At 49.7% G+C, this 12,974-nt stretch overlaps 1 protein-coding gene across 2 annotated transcripts in view; it reads left to right on the top strand.

Annotated features, from left to right (window-relative positions):
• Window positions 1-12,974, top strand: part of Grik3 (glutamate ionotropic receptor kainate type subunit 3) — a 208,077-nt gene that overhangs the window by 131,277 nt on the left and 63,826 nt on the right. For both annotated transcript variants that reach the window (XM_028790109.1, XM_028790110.1), the window contains exons 3-4: window positions 4,054-4,311; window positions 11,220-11,401. In XM_028790109.1, coding sequence (XP_028645942.1) covers window positions 4,054-4,311; window positions 11,220-11,401 — 440 coding nt within the window. The remainder of the gene's footprint in view (window positions 1-4,053; window positions 4,312-11,219; window positions 11,402-12,974) is intronic.

Raw genomic sequence — 12,974 nt, 5'->3', positions numbered from 1 at the left:
CCCGCAGTAGTGCACACGGCTGGCAGGCGTTCTACATCTGTGCGGACACGCAGGGAGGTCAGTTAGACTTTTTAAGATTTCGGCCACTTTGCTCATTTGTGAAGTGGTTATCTTATTGTGACTTTCTTTTGTATTTATCTGATGGTTAGTGGAAGTACCTTTTTAATGGGGAAAGGCCTCCTGGGGCTCAATGCAGGAGGAAGAACTAACTCAGCCAGAACAGGTGGGGTAGTTGGCTGTAGGTTTTATGCTTCCCTGTCCCATTGCCTGTGAGACCTAACAGGCTCCACTCTGCTAATCTGAAGGTTGAGTAAGTCATTTGAATATTCCTTCTCTCTTTTTTAGAACCTTTCAGTGACCTTTTCAAAATTGAGCTGTTTGTCATTTCCTTGTTGATTTAAAGGAGTTCTTTGCATATCCTGATAAGAGTCATTTTGGGGCAGTATGAATATGTACATTTATATATGTATTATATTCATTACATGTGGGGTTGTCTTTAATACTCTGTTAGCAGTTATGTCTCATGAGAAGCAAAGTCCTTAATTGTAGGAAGTCCGATTCAATAATAATTCTCTTTGTATGTTCTGGGCTGGGAGGTATCTGCCTATCCTAAAGACCGGCTCCCTTGTTTTCTTCTAGTTCTGTGGTCGTGTCTTTTGTGGTTGGCTCTCTGATCGGTCTTAGGTGATTTTCTGTGTCTGGTGAGACTTGACTGTTGAGATTTGTTTCTTGTGCACGAGGCTGGAAGGATGGACTCAACGTCACCACAGCAATGTTCGGATGTGCCTATGCATCTGCCGAGTCTTGTGACAGACTCTATTTACTCATTTTCCTGTTAAAAACAAAAAGCTAAAGATGGATCAAGGGGCAATCTACATGAGACAGACAGATTGGCATATAGTTAAACAATGGAATTTTAATCAGCCATAAAGGAACAGACACGTAGGAGTGAAGCCCCTTGTCTGACATGTGCCCTGGGTTCCATTACACAAACACACACACAAACACAAAGGAGGGGAGAGGTAGGAGGTAAGCAGAGAATGCTTTAGTCTATGCTACTCTCTGTTTTTCAAACCTGTCAGGTAGCCTTCCCGTTCCACACATGGAAGGAACTCTGTCTGATGCTCCAGGCCGTTCTTCTGCTGGGCCAGCTCCCACTGACCACAGCATCCCCCCTCTTCCCCCTGCCTTCTCCCCTGACCTGTACTTGTTTTGATCTTTGATTTTCCAGGATGCATTCCTTAGGAGCTTTGTTAGGACCCTTCCAAGAAGTTGCACTTAGGGCTAATTCTGAGGAGTCCAGTGATAATTGATTGATTCTAGACAGATGTCACCACCGCCGTCCCTGCCACCCCTGAGCTGGATCCAGCCACCTTATGTCATGTGGGGCAAGGGGACACAGCAATACAAAACCTGGCACCTCCTACCCCACCAATTCTGGCTGAATTAGTCCTTCCTCTGCTTGAGGCCCAGGAGGCCTTTTCCCCATTAAAAGGAACTTTCACTATTGCCTTTATTTTGAAATGTTTTGTGGAAAATTAAAAGAAGACTGTCTGCCAAGCAGGCTCTGTGCCAGCAGCCCAGAAAGCACTGTGTTTCCTTCCAAGCCTGGCCAGAGCAGGCTGGAATCGACCCAGCGCTCCCCAGACTCCTCTGCCTGCACTTATTCTCTGGGTGGCTCAATTCCTTTTAAGACACAAATTGATTGGGATAATTTCAGCTATAACTACAATTGCCATGGAAGGGGGGATGTATTCAGGCTGAGGACTCCTACAATGACTGTGAACCATCAAGTTACTGTAAAATGACCAGAAAATGGATTCAAAATTGAAGCCACAAATAATGTAATTACTGCAGTGTATGCACAGGACTGCCAGGACAAGGTTGGCTGCTGCCCCGGAAAACATCTGGAAGCAGAGCTGCTGTTGCTGCTGCCGTGATAACCCCTGTCCTGAGCCTTGTTGATAACAGAGTTCTTCCATCCTGGAAGCTCCTCAGAGGATGGAAGAAACATGGAAGAACTAGAAAACAGATGTAGAGATGGGACAAGGAGAAAGAAGTGGTGGAAATAGGGAATGAGCCCACGTAGGTCTAGACTCTGCATCTTTGGGAGAATGGGGTCCAGTGTGGACATTGCTGTCATCTTTCATCACCACAGACAGCAGCACCACAATTCTTGTCATCCCGGTCCATGCTATCGCCTTCATCCCTGCCTCTATTGCCATCATCTCCATCATTGCTATGGCAACATCTTCATCTACTGGTACTATGGTCCACAGCAGCACCGTCCCACTGGTACTATGGTCCAACATCAGTATCTCAACATTATCTTCTGCGTCATATACTTTGTGCCTGATCTGCTGTCTCCTGTCTCAGTCAGGCATGATGCTCAGCCCTTGGTCCAAGATGGAGCATCACAAAAGGTGTACATTGTAAGGATGGAAGATATACTGCATCCTTGGTGGCCTGTGTTAATGTCAGAGCAAAGTGAAGATCCATGGGGCAGATTTTTTTTTCGAGCAGTACAGGGGAATGACACAAGTCATTCCATCAAGTCTTCCGTCTGAACATCGTAGCAAGGGTTTCTATCCTTTAAAAAGAATTATCAACATTAGGGGAGGAAAAATATAAATGTGCATGGACACACACATGCTTGTGCATGCTTGTATGTAAAAGAGGAGGGATGGTATGGGGACCTCTGTGTTCATCATGGTAGGAGGAAAAGACAGACTTTGTTTAACAATGTGCCAGCCCTCCTAATGCTTCTGTATTTAGTCTTGGAGGCCTTGTTTTGTGGATATTTAAAGTGAAGTCCCCGTGGGGTATAGTGCTTAGGGGTGTGGGGATTTGAGATGCTATTAAAGGCTGGGCAGTGATAGCTTCCCTAATAAGACCTGCAGATGCAGAGACCTGGGGGAAAGGAAAGCGTCAGATGGATAGCTCAGGGACTGAATGCATGCTCTCACTGTGCTTGGGGAATGCCCTGGAAGTCTGCAGAGCTATAAGGCTGTGAGGGAGACAGACGAGGGTGGGAGATGGAGAAGGGAAGTAGCTCTGGTCATAGGAACAGAGGTGAAGAAAAGTTGCAGTAAGTAGGTCTGCTAGGGCCACTCCAAGAACTTTGGCTTTTACACTGATGGAAGGCACAGGAGTGCCATGACCCTCATGCACAGAAAGATTCATTCTGGCTGCTAAAATGCTGAGGAGATAACAGGGAGGGTAGCTGGCATCTAATGCAGGAAAATGATAGTGGTGTCTTGGCTCAGATGGGCGTGGTAGGGTGGCATCTATGCCTGCTTGGCCTCTGGGTATGTCTGTTATTTTAATTGAGTTAATAGATGTGGGAAGAGACAGTCCACTGTGGGTGGCACCACTCCCTAGGCAGAGGCTCCTAAACTGTATAAGAGAAACTGAACTGAACACAAGCAAGCGAGTGAACATGGATGCATTCATTTCTCTCAGCTCTTGACTGTGGATGTGATGTGAGTAGTTGTTTGAAGCCACTGCTGTGATTTCCCACTACAGTGGACCTGTGACTTGGAACCCTGAGCTGAAATAAACCCTTTCCTGAGTCGCTTTTAGGATGTTTTATCACAGCAATGGAAATGAAGATGGAACAGAGGTCTAAGAGGCATCTTAAATATCCAGATGATGTCACCGAAAGAAAAGGGAGATGTTAATATCAGATCTTAGGGAGCAAGCCAGGACGGGAGGCAGAAGCTGGAGTTCCTAGGCAGTAGATATTTGCTTCCTGTTTGTCTGGAAGCTGGGATGCCACTTACAAAGACATCATGATTGAATAGTGTGGTTACTGGGCCAGTGCGCTCCACAACTTGTCTTATAATTGTCTCTTCTTACCTCCCTGGTGTCAGATGAAGGAGAGATTATTACAGTCCCATTGCTCAGATGAGGAAACTGAGACTTCATGGGTTGTCCTCACCCCCCCTCCTAAGGTTCCTCTGGCTCTTTTCCCCATGTGTGAATGTCAAAGTCACTGCCCACTCCCAATGCACATAGCACCTCACTGACCCATTTCACCCTCCTCTGTTGTAGCCTGTGACCAGTTGGCGCTGGGTGTTGTAGCCATCTTTGGGCCGTCACAGGGCTCCTGCACCAATGCAGTCCAGTCCATCTGCAACGCCTTGGAGGTACCACACATCCAACTGCGCTGGAAGCACCACCCCCTGGACAACAAGGATACCTTCTATGTGAACCTCTACCCTGACTACGCCTCTCTCAGTCATGCCATCCTCGACTTGGTCCAGTCCCTCAAGTGGCGGTCAGCCACCGTGGTCTATGATGACAGTACAGGTGCGTGGCCAGACCTGCCAAGGATCGGGGCAGGGGGAAGGGTGAGGGACCAGAGCCCCAAGATTAGGGTTGTCTGCTTGCCTAGCATGGCTGCCTCTGAGGAGAGGGTCCCATCTTACACCAGACACCAACAGCAGCCAGTTATACTAACACTTGCCCCCTGGGATCTCTCATACCTACCCCCACCAGCCGCACGCACACCTTATTCAACCCCAGCCTGGCTCACACCTGACTCTCCCCTCCCCAGCAGGCCTATATCATCTTCTGCAGCAGAATACAGAGACCTGTGCTTGGTGCATGCTGGGCATTGACCTGGGCTCACACTTCCATGGCCACCCAAGCCCTGCCCACACACCTACATCCTATCCTCCCACCTGCAGGAGGCATGTCGGTATTCTCTGCACCCGTCCACAGTTTACTCTCAGTGTGGCCCGGCCTGTGCTATGTCTGTGCTACATGTAAATCCCAGCTCTCCTGCCTGCTGGCTGGGTTGCCATTCTGTGCCCTCAACTCACGGAAGAGCTATGGAATAAAGAGGGAAGAGCGCATCTAGAAACCTGGATGGAAGTCAGGGGATGGTTAGCGACTGATCCTGCTGACATCTGCAGGCAATACCCTCCTGCATTTCTGTGCCTTCCCTCAGACACTCCTGCTCATGTATAACTGCTTATAAACCCGCTTCCTGTCTACTTACCTGACTACTGACCCCAGCTAAGGCAGGCCTGTAGAAAGGGGCTCTGGGCTTGGGTCTCATCCTCCAGTGAGGAGAAAGAAAAACCTGGGTTCTGAGTTTCAGCTAATGAGCTAATGTTAGACACCCCCTCCTCCCCCTCCTCCCCCTCCTCCCCTCCCCTCTGTCTCCCCTCCTCCTCCCCCTCCCCCGTACAGAGGCACCAGTCTTGCACCTATGCCCCGCCCACCTGGAGTCTTATCTACATGCATGCATTCCTCTGCACAGGGCCTGCTTAGCCCAGTCTTGCCCAGCCATCCAAAACTACCATGGTACTTACCTTACAAAACCCTCTTTAGTATCGTGTGTTACCCTTCACTTCCCAAGTCCTGGGCCCCTTGGTGTGGGCCTAGAACAGATAGCCACTAAGGGGTCCAGCTAACATTCTGGGGCTTTCCTTTGGACCTTGTGATCTGTGACACATCCCAGCCGCTGTCTTGGCTAAATGTGCATTCCGGGTGAACACAGGGAGGGTCGGGAGAGGAGAACCACCCACCGGCAGAGCCACCTTCATCTCCAGCCACCCTCTCCTCTGGAGGCTCACTCTCTGGAGACAAAGCAGGCAAAACTCTGGATTCGTGCACGGGAGAGACGGCAGTGTGTACCACGGAGTCAAGCAGTGCCAGCATTTAATCTCACAAATCTCTCAGTGACTCTGTGTGGTGGTAAATCAGAAACAAGGCAGCAGATTCAGCAAGGTAACAGTCCCTGCCCACTGTCAGCAGCTAGTATCACAGCCCGAGCCACTCTGCAGATCTGTCTGAGCCCAAGGCCACTACTGTTAGCCAGCAAGGAAGTGGCTCCTGCTCTTTTTTTTTTCCACAAAGACTTGAATCTCAAGACAATTCTTAGCCCAGCCTCTTCAGAGACAGAGTGACCTTGGCGAGTCACTTTAACCCATCTGGCCTGGCTTTTCCATGTCTATCGAGAAGTAGAGCATCCAGCCTTATAAAGCCCTCTGGCACTGAGCTGCCTGCAGTTCCGTGTTAGCTCTTGATTACCTCCTAATGGGGGCCAGGAGTAGCAGGATGGAAGCCACAGACAGAGTGATCAGGATACTGTCTGTCCATCTTAGAGTCCTGTAAATAGCTACAGACTTACCATGTTACTACCAGCCCATCCCCTGAAATCCGAGCTCGAGATGCTGTCACCACAGGGCACTCCACAGTGTCTAGCCTTCTAACTTCACTGTAACATGGTGGTCTTATCTTTTTAAACCAGTGGTTCTCAATCTCTCTAATGCTGAGACCTTTTAATTAGAGTTCCTCATGTCATGGTGACCCCAACCATAAAATTATTTTGTTGCTACTTCATCGCTGTAATTCTGCTACTGTTACAAATTGTAATGTAAATATCCTGCATATCTGACAAGGTGACTCCTATAGGGGTAGCATCCCACAGGTTGAGAATCTCTATAAATACATTTGCCTGTGAGCCCATTTCTGCTTCCAGACCATAGGTTCTCTGTGTTTCTAGGATTTTAGCACAGGGGATTGATACAATATGGACATTTTAAAAGCATTGGTTGAACTGACTTGAATTAGTGAGTTGAAATCATGTTGAATTAAACTCTAATAAGCCTTGCAGGAAATGGTATAAGGGTGCAGAAATGCAGATACCACCACCCTATGTTTTTTTTTTTTGAGGAGTTAATCATATTCTAGGAGAGCAGATGCCCAGCTACAGGGCACGGGTGCCACTTGGCCATCGGAGCTGAGATTCAAATGGCAATGACAAGAACTCAGAACTCCAGATACTCAGGTTGGAAGAGAGCTTTGTGTCCTTGACCAGTGTGTGCTGATTTACCAGAGAAGGGGAGAGATTTGCCCTGAGCCTTAAAGATAGATGGACAGAAGGACAGAATAGGGCATGTTGCGGGCACAACAAGCGGAAGGGACAGTATGAGCACAGGAGAAGAGGTGGGGCAGCCTGGGACAGTGTGGGGCAGCTTGGAACAACATGGGGCAGTGTTTTGGAGATGCCAGCCTGAGTGTGGAGTGTGAACGGGGAAAGCAGAACAGATAGGATTCACCTGGCTGTGCAGGCCTGACATCCGGCCTCAGGCTTCAGACTTTATGTTGTGAGTAACGGAGCACCACTGAGTGCTATCAAGCATAGCCTTGGAATAATGAAAGCCGAGATTCATCAGACACCCCAGAGAGCAGCGTGTGAGAAAGGCTGGAAGGAGAGCATAAAAGCTGGAGGGCGGGTCCCTGGATGGTACCCAAAGAACAAAGAGGGCAGGCTTCTTTTACTTCAAGGGATTGCTCGGAAGAGAACTTGGGAGCCAAAGAGAGGAAACAGATGTGGACAGGATGGTAGAGTGGGTAGAGCAGATACTGGCTTGAACCATTTCCCAGGGTGCAGGGCCTCTAGGATTGGTGGGGTGGGAGGGCAAATCTTTGCAAAGAGATATGCCAGGATGACAAGCACCATGTTAGTGGCATTGCTCGGAGCTCACGCTTAAGCCTGGCGCTTCCTGCCTTGAGCCCCGGCTCTACGCACAGATCCTTGTCACTTGATCGTCAGCTTTGATGGCCTGGAATTGCCGATGACTTCTGGATGGTATCATCCCCCTCCTGTTTTTCTTTGTACAGGATGCTAAAACTCAAACCCAGGGCCTTGGGCAACCTAGGCCAGCACTTGACCACCGAGATACATGCCCAGTAGCCCCACTCTCCTGTAATCTGATTAGCCATCCCAAAAAGAGAAAGTGGGATACCCATGCCTTCCTTTCTTCACCTTCCCAGTGCGTGAAATACTTTTTTCTTACAGTACTTCATTATCATTTAATTCAGTTTGATTTTCAATTTGTCTCAATTCAGTTCAGTTTAAAAAGTCCTTGGAGCGGAGGCAATGAGAGATGGGGCTTGGTCAAGAAAACAGTGGGTTCTAGGATTCAGAGCTGCCCTGAAGAATACAGCTTTCAAAAATAATCAGTGGGAAGCAGAAGCCCTCTAACCAAGACATTTCCCCAGGCGAGACCACCACAAGGTGGGAAGCACAGTGTGTTCAGTAACAGGGCTAGCCCCATGGTTTAACTGATAGGATCTGTTCAAGCAGTTGCCACTTTTTTCTTTTGTTTTGTTTTGTTTTGTTTTATTTTGTTTTGTTTTGTTTTGTTTTGTTGTGGCTAGGGGGTGTGGGCTAGACATTTCTAAGGCTTATTTAGCTGCTTGACAAGGTCAGAGCCTGGGTGGACATTGTTACGTCCTCTTGACCACCTCCTCCTCCTTGGCACACCAGTGTTGCTGCAGCTCCAGACATCATTTTAGAGGCCAGTACCCCAAGCAGGAAGGAGACAAAGGAACTTGTCTTAATGCGACTCATACCCCTTGTCAACAAGATAGATCTGCCTTTGCACCTTCTAGAAGACCATGCCCACGACTCCTAGGCACTGTCAAATGGGAGTGAGAGTGCCACTGGCTGGCTCTGGACAGTCACGAGGACTGGCACATTGCCAGCCTTCTTTTGGCACGCCAGCCCAGGATGCATCTGTTAGCCCTTTCTATAATAAGCTGGGTAACAACACCCTCCCCCCAAATTCAGTGGCCTAAAACAACAAACATTTCTCTAGCTCCTGAGTCCACAAGGTCAGCGGCTTACTGGGCCTGGCCAGCTGCTCCTCTGGTTTCAGCTAGCTTACTTGCCTGCCTGCTGGTAGCTCTGGGCTGGCCTTGGCTCTCTGCCTTGTGTTGCTGTCCTCCAGCAGGCTCACCCAGGCATTGTTGTCCTAACTATGGCCAAGGAGCAAAAGGATCCGCCAGGATGGGGTTCCATGATGCCTGCTAATATCGCACCAACCAAACCAAATGACAGGGTTGAGCCTGGTGAGCGGGCACTGCCCAGCTCCGTGCAAAGGGTATGGATTTAGGAAGGGGTGGGGAGGTGGCTCATTGTTTCACGGTAGTAGCCTCAAGGAGAGTGGCTGTGGAGGAGGTGACCTTTGAGCCTCACCATGTTTTCATTTCCTAATCCAGTCTGTGCACAGACTTCTGCCAAGGCTGAAAGGAAAAAGGCTTAGGGAGGAAAAAGGCCTTAGGGTGGAGAAAAAGGTCTCTGCTTAGAAGGCAAAACACTGTTTCTCAAAAACCAATCCCATTTGTGACCTGGTTCAAAATTAGGGGTGGTCCCTTAACCTCCGGTGGCTCTCTGGTTCCTTATCTCTCCGCCAGCATGAAGGTTTGAGCTCTGTGTGCCTCCCAGGCTCTGGATGGAGATGGTTAAATGGGGCCATGAGCACAGAAGTGCTTCGTAAGTGAAAAACACGCCGTTCCAACAACCGTGATTCAGTGTGGATATTCTGGGAGGGATTGATTAAGGAGACAGGCAAAAGAAAGCTCGGTCTCAGGCAAACACAGACAGCCCAGTCCTCTGGAGGTGGGCCAGAAGGAGCCACAGTCTCCTCGGGGACTACACTGATGGGAAGGAAGTCTGACATTTGCTGCTAGAGGATGTGGGTCGTTATGCATTACACGGAGTGATGTGCTTGGCTGACAAGCCAGCCCCAGTGGCTTCTACTCCAGCATCTAACCTGTCCCTGTCCTCAATATCTGGGTCTCCAGAGCCCACAGGCCTGGTAATTCCGATCAGGGTCAGAAAAAGGAACAGGCAGGAGTGAAGTGGGCATGGAGGGCCTCCAGGTAACAGATCTGAGAGGCCAGCAGTAACAGTGGAAGAACCCAGAACTGCTGGAGAAGTTGGGCTTCCGGATGAGATAGGGGTAGCTTACGGCCCCTCCTTGGCTGAAGTCTAGTGATCCCCTCTGTTGCCTAGGATGGTGCTAGGGGCTCATAGGCCTGTTCAAACCCAAATTCTTTCACATGTGCATCCAGAACCCATGGAAGTTTGGGGATTCTTTGAGAGGTTTGGGTCCCGGACCCAGGAGGCTGGTGGAAGCAAACTCCCAGGAAAGGGAGAACTGGGTAGGCTTAGGCTGAGTCCTAGGGACTGTTTTGGAAACTGCGATTCCAGTGGAAGGGTTCTAGAGTTGAATGTCAGAGTGGGGAGAGGCTGCCCAGATAGGAAACACTGTAACAGCTGACCACAAAGGTTAATTCAGTGCAGATAGGATACACAGTAACAGCTGACTATAAACGTTAATTCAGTGCACTTTAGCTTAAACAGATACGTATGTGTGCATGTGTGTGGTTCTTATGTGCAGCGTTTATGAAAACACTGGAGGACAGCGTCAGTTTACAGTACTGTTTGACCTAGAGGTTCACATGTGTGTCATCAGGACAAGCTTCCCCTCTTCTCATCTTCTCTGACATCTGCCTTGATGGATCTTATCTCTGGTTACCTGTGGTGTCCCCAGACTTACTCCTTCTTTATTTGCATAAAGCAAGTGTGCAGGTTTCTTACCTGGCACGAATTAATCCATTTTGACCAGAGGATGTGTAGGTTGGCCATGCTGGGCCCATGGGCTTTACTCTTAGAGCTGGATTGGATCCTTCCTCAGTCCCATCAACTCAGAGAGGGGGTGGGGGTGGGAGGGCTGGCACATCTCCCATTTATTTATCCCAAGGAAAACTGGGATATGAGAGTGGGGGGTGGGACACGGGTGTGTGAACAGTGTGCAGCCACTGAGCCTAAGCTGGGGACACAATGCAGTGGGGAGCGTGCACCTGCTGGCTCAGCCCCTCCTTCAGTGGGCCTGGGTAGAGGCAATAGAGAGCAGCGAGCAGCCTCCCTCCCAGAATCCACAGAGGAGTCAGCAAGAATGGAGCTTGAAATAGGGAAGGAAATGAACTTAATTAGACCTAAGCAAGCCATTTGTCTCCAGGAAGTGACATTCCGTTTTCCCTGGAAGTCCACAGATTAAGTGGTTTTACAAAATGCCAAGGTGGAGGATAGATTTTTTTTTCCAGTGTGGGGAGAGGAAAACAGTAAGTCCATCCAACTACAAAAATGTTGTTTGAGTACTCCTTAAGTGTCCGGGCCCTGAGCCAGGTGCTAGGGGGCTCTAGTCATGGCAGATTGAGAGAGGATGGGGGCCAGGCAGAGGCAGCTAAGGGAAAAGCCCCCTAAGCTGGCATGGATATGGGGTTGTCTGAGGGTAGAGAACTGCTTCTGAACAGAGCAAACAAGGAAGGCTTCATGGAGGCATCCGAGTGGATGCCTGAGAGGGTTTATACGTGCACGTACAAGTGTGTCTTCTGTGTCCCTGGCCCCTCAGGTCTCATCCGGCTGCAGGAACTCATCATGGCCCCATCTAGGTACAACATCCGCCTGAAGATTCGCCAGCTTCCCATCGACTCGGATGACTCACGCCCCTTGCTCAAAGAGATGAAGCGGGGCCGGGAGTTCCGGATCATCTTTGACTGCAGCCACACCATGGCAGCCCAGATCCTCAAGCAGGTAGGTGGGCGAGCGCTAACCAAGCTGGGGGGGTTGGATGGGGACTTGCTGTGGCTCTACCTCCCCTTCCCCACGGACAGATGGAGAGCGTCACCTCGGGAAGCATCCTAGCTGTCTCCTTCCGGGGCCACTATGACTCTATGTGCTTCAGTTGTGCTAACAGTATAACGGTCCTTTAGTCCGGTTGTGTTAAAGATGTATAATCTACCCTGTGTCGTGTCCTGGTACTCAAACTTCCCCAGCATAAACACTGCCTCCTAGCCCGCCTCCACCAGGCTGCTGAGAGGCATGAGAAGAGAATGGTGGTGACGGGGTGCACAGGGTCCGCGAAGGGCCTTGGCTTCTCAGCAGTCCACAGATGCTTCACTGCCTCTCCCAGGGAATAATTCCCCATAGCCACGGCACTCTTTATGACCAGGAGACTGCTCTTTAAACAGTGTGCTGAGATTTGCAATGATGGCAGAAGAAGAGGGTGGTTCTTCCTCCTGCATGGGTCACCTACATCAAAATCAAGAGAATCATGAGTTCAAAGCCAACCTGGGCTATGTAGTGATGTGCGGAGTTAAGAGAGGTGCAGAGTGTCTGTGTCCTAAGGATATAGCTCAATTGGTAGAGTGCGTACCTAAAATACACAAGGCCCCAGGCTCAATCCCCTGCACCACATAATCCATGTATGGTGGCACATGCCTGTAATCCCAGCACTCAAAGCCAAAGGCAGAAGACTCAGAAATTCAATGTCATCTTGAGCTGTACACGTTCAAGACCAGCTTGAGATACGTGATGTCCTGCCTAAGGGGCAGGAGAGTTTTCCTATTGTCCTGCCTCTCCTCCTCCATGTTACTTGAGAGAGTCACCACCACCACTTCCTCTGAACAGAGTCCATTCATAATCCCACCTCAGACAACTCTGAGGGCATCAGTGAGACAGGGCAGCAGAGATGGTGTTTCTGGCACAGAGCTGACATTGGGCCTGGAGAGACCCTCTAGTCCCTGTGCAGGATCTCCATGCAGAAGTCCTGTAACCTGCATTGTCCTATGGCTTCCCCTCAGACCCCTCATGTGTGACAGTATGACAGTCAGAACATTGCCTTACCTAAGAGTCACTCAGCGGGTGTCTGCCCCTCCTCAGTGACCCTGAAAGCAGGGCCTTATTATTACAGACAGTTGACAAGTGAAGAGACCAGGGCTGAAGGGAGAGCAGCGGGCCCGAGGTCACCCCACTAGGAGTTCAGATTAGCCCCAGGTCTGTGTGACTGGAAAACATCTAGAGTTACAGACAAGGACCCTGTACTGAGCTAAAAGTGGATTAAAAGGAGGCTTAGGCCTTTTCTGGCTGCTGGCCTCCTTCCAGACCTCCCAGCGCATCAAGGGTGACAGAAAACATGCAGCGGTTCAAGGTATATTTGACCCTGTGACATTTTCCTCCAGAGCCCTTGGTGGGCCCTGCCTTCTGAGGAACTCTGTAGAAAATGCATTACAGTCATTAGTGTTATAGATTACAGGCTTCTAATAAAACACACAAGATACATCACGCAGAGACCTTTGCTGCTGTGTAAGAACCCCAGAGGGGTGTG

The sequence above is a fragment of the Grammomys surdaster genome, unplaced genomic scaffold (assembly GCF_004785775.1).
Source record: "Grammomys surdaster isolate TR1022 unplaced genomic scaffold, NIH_TR_1.0 125863, whole genome shotgun sequence".
NCBI classification, from domain to species: domain Eukaryota; kingdom Metazoa; phylum Chordata; class Mammalia; order Rodentia; family Muridae; genus Grammomys; species Grammomys surdaster.
The sequence above is the reverse complement of the archived record's forward strand: the minus strand, read 5'-3'. Positions and strand labels throughout refer to the sequence as shown.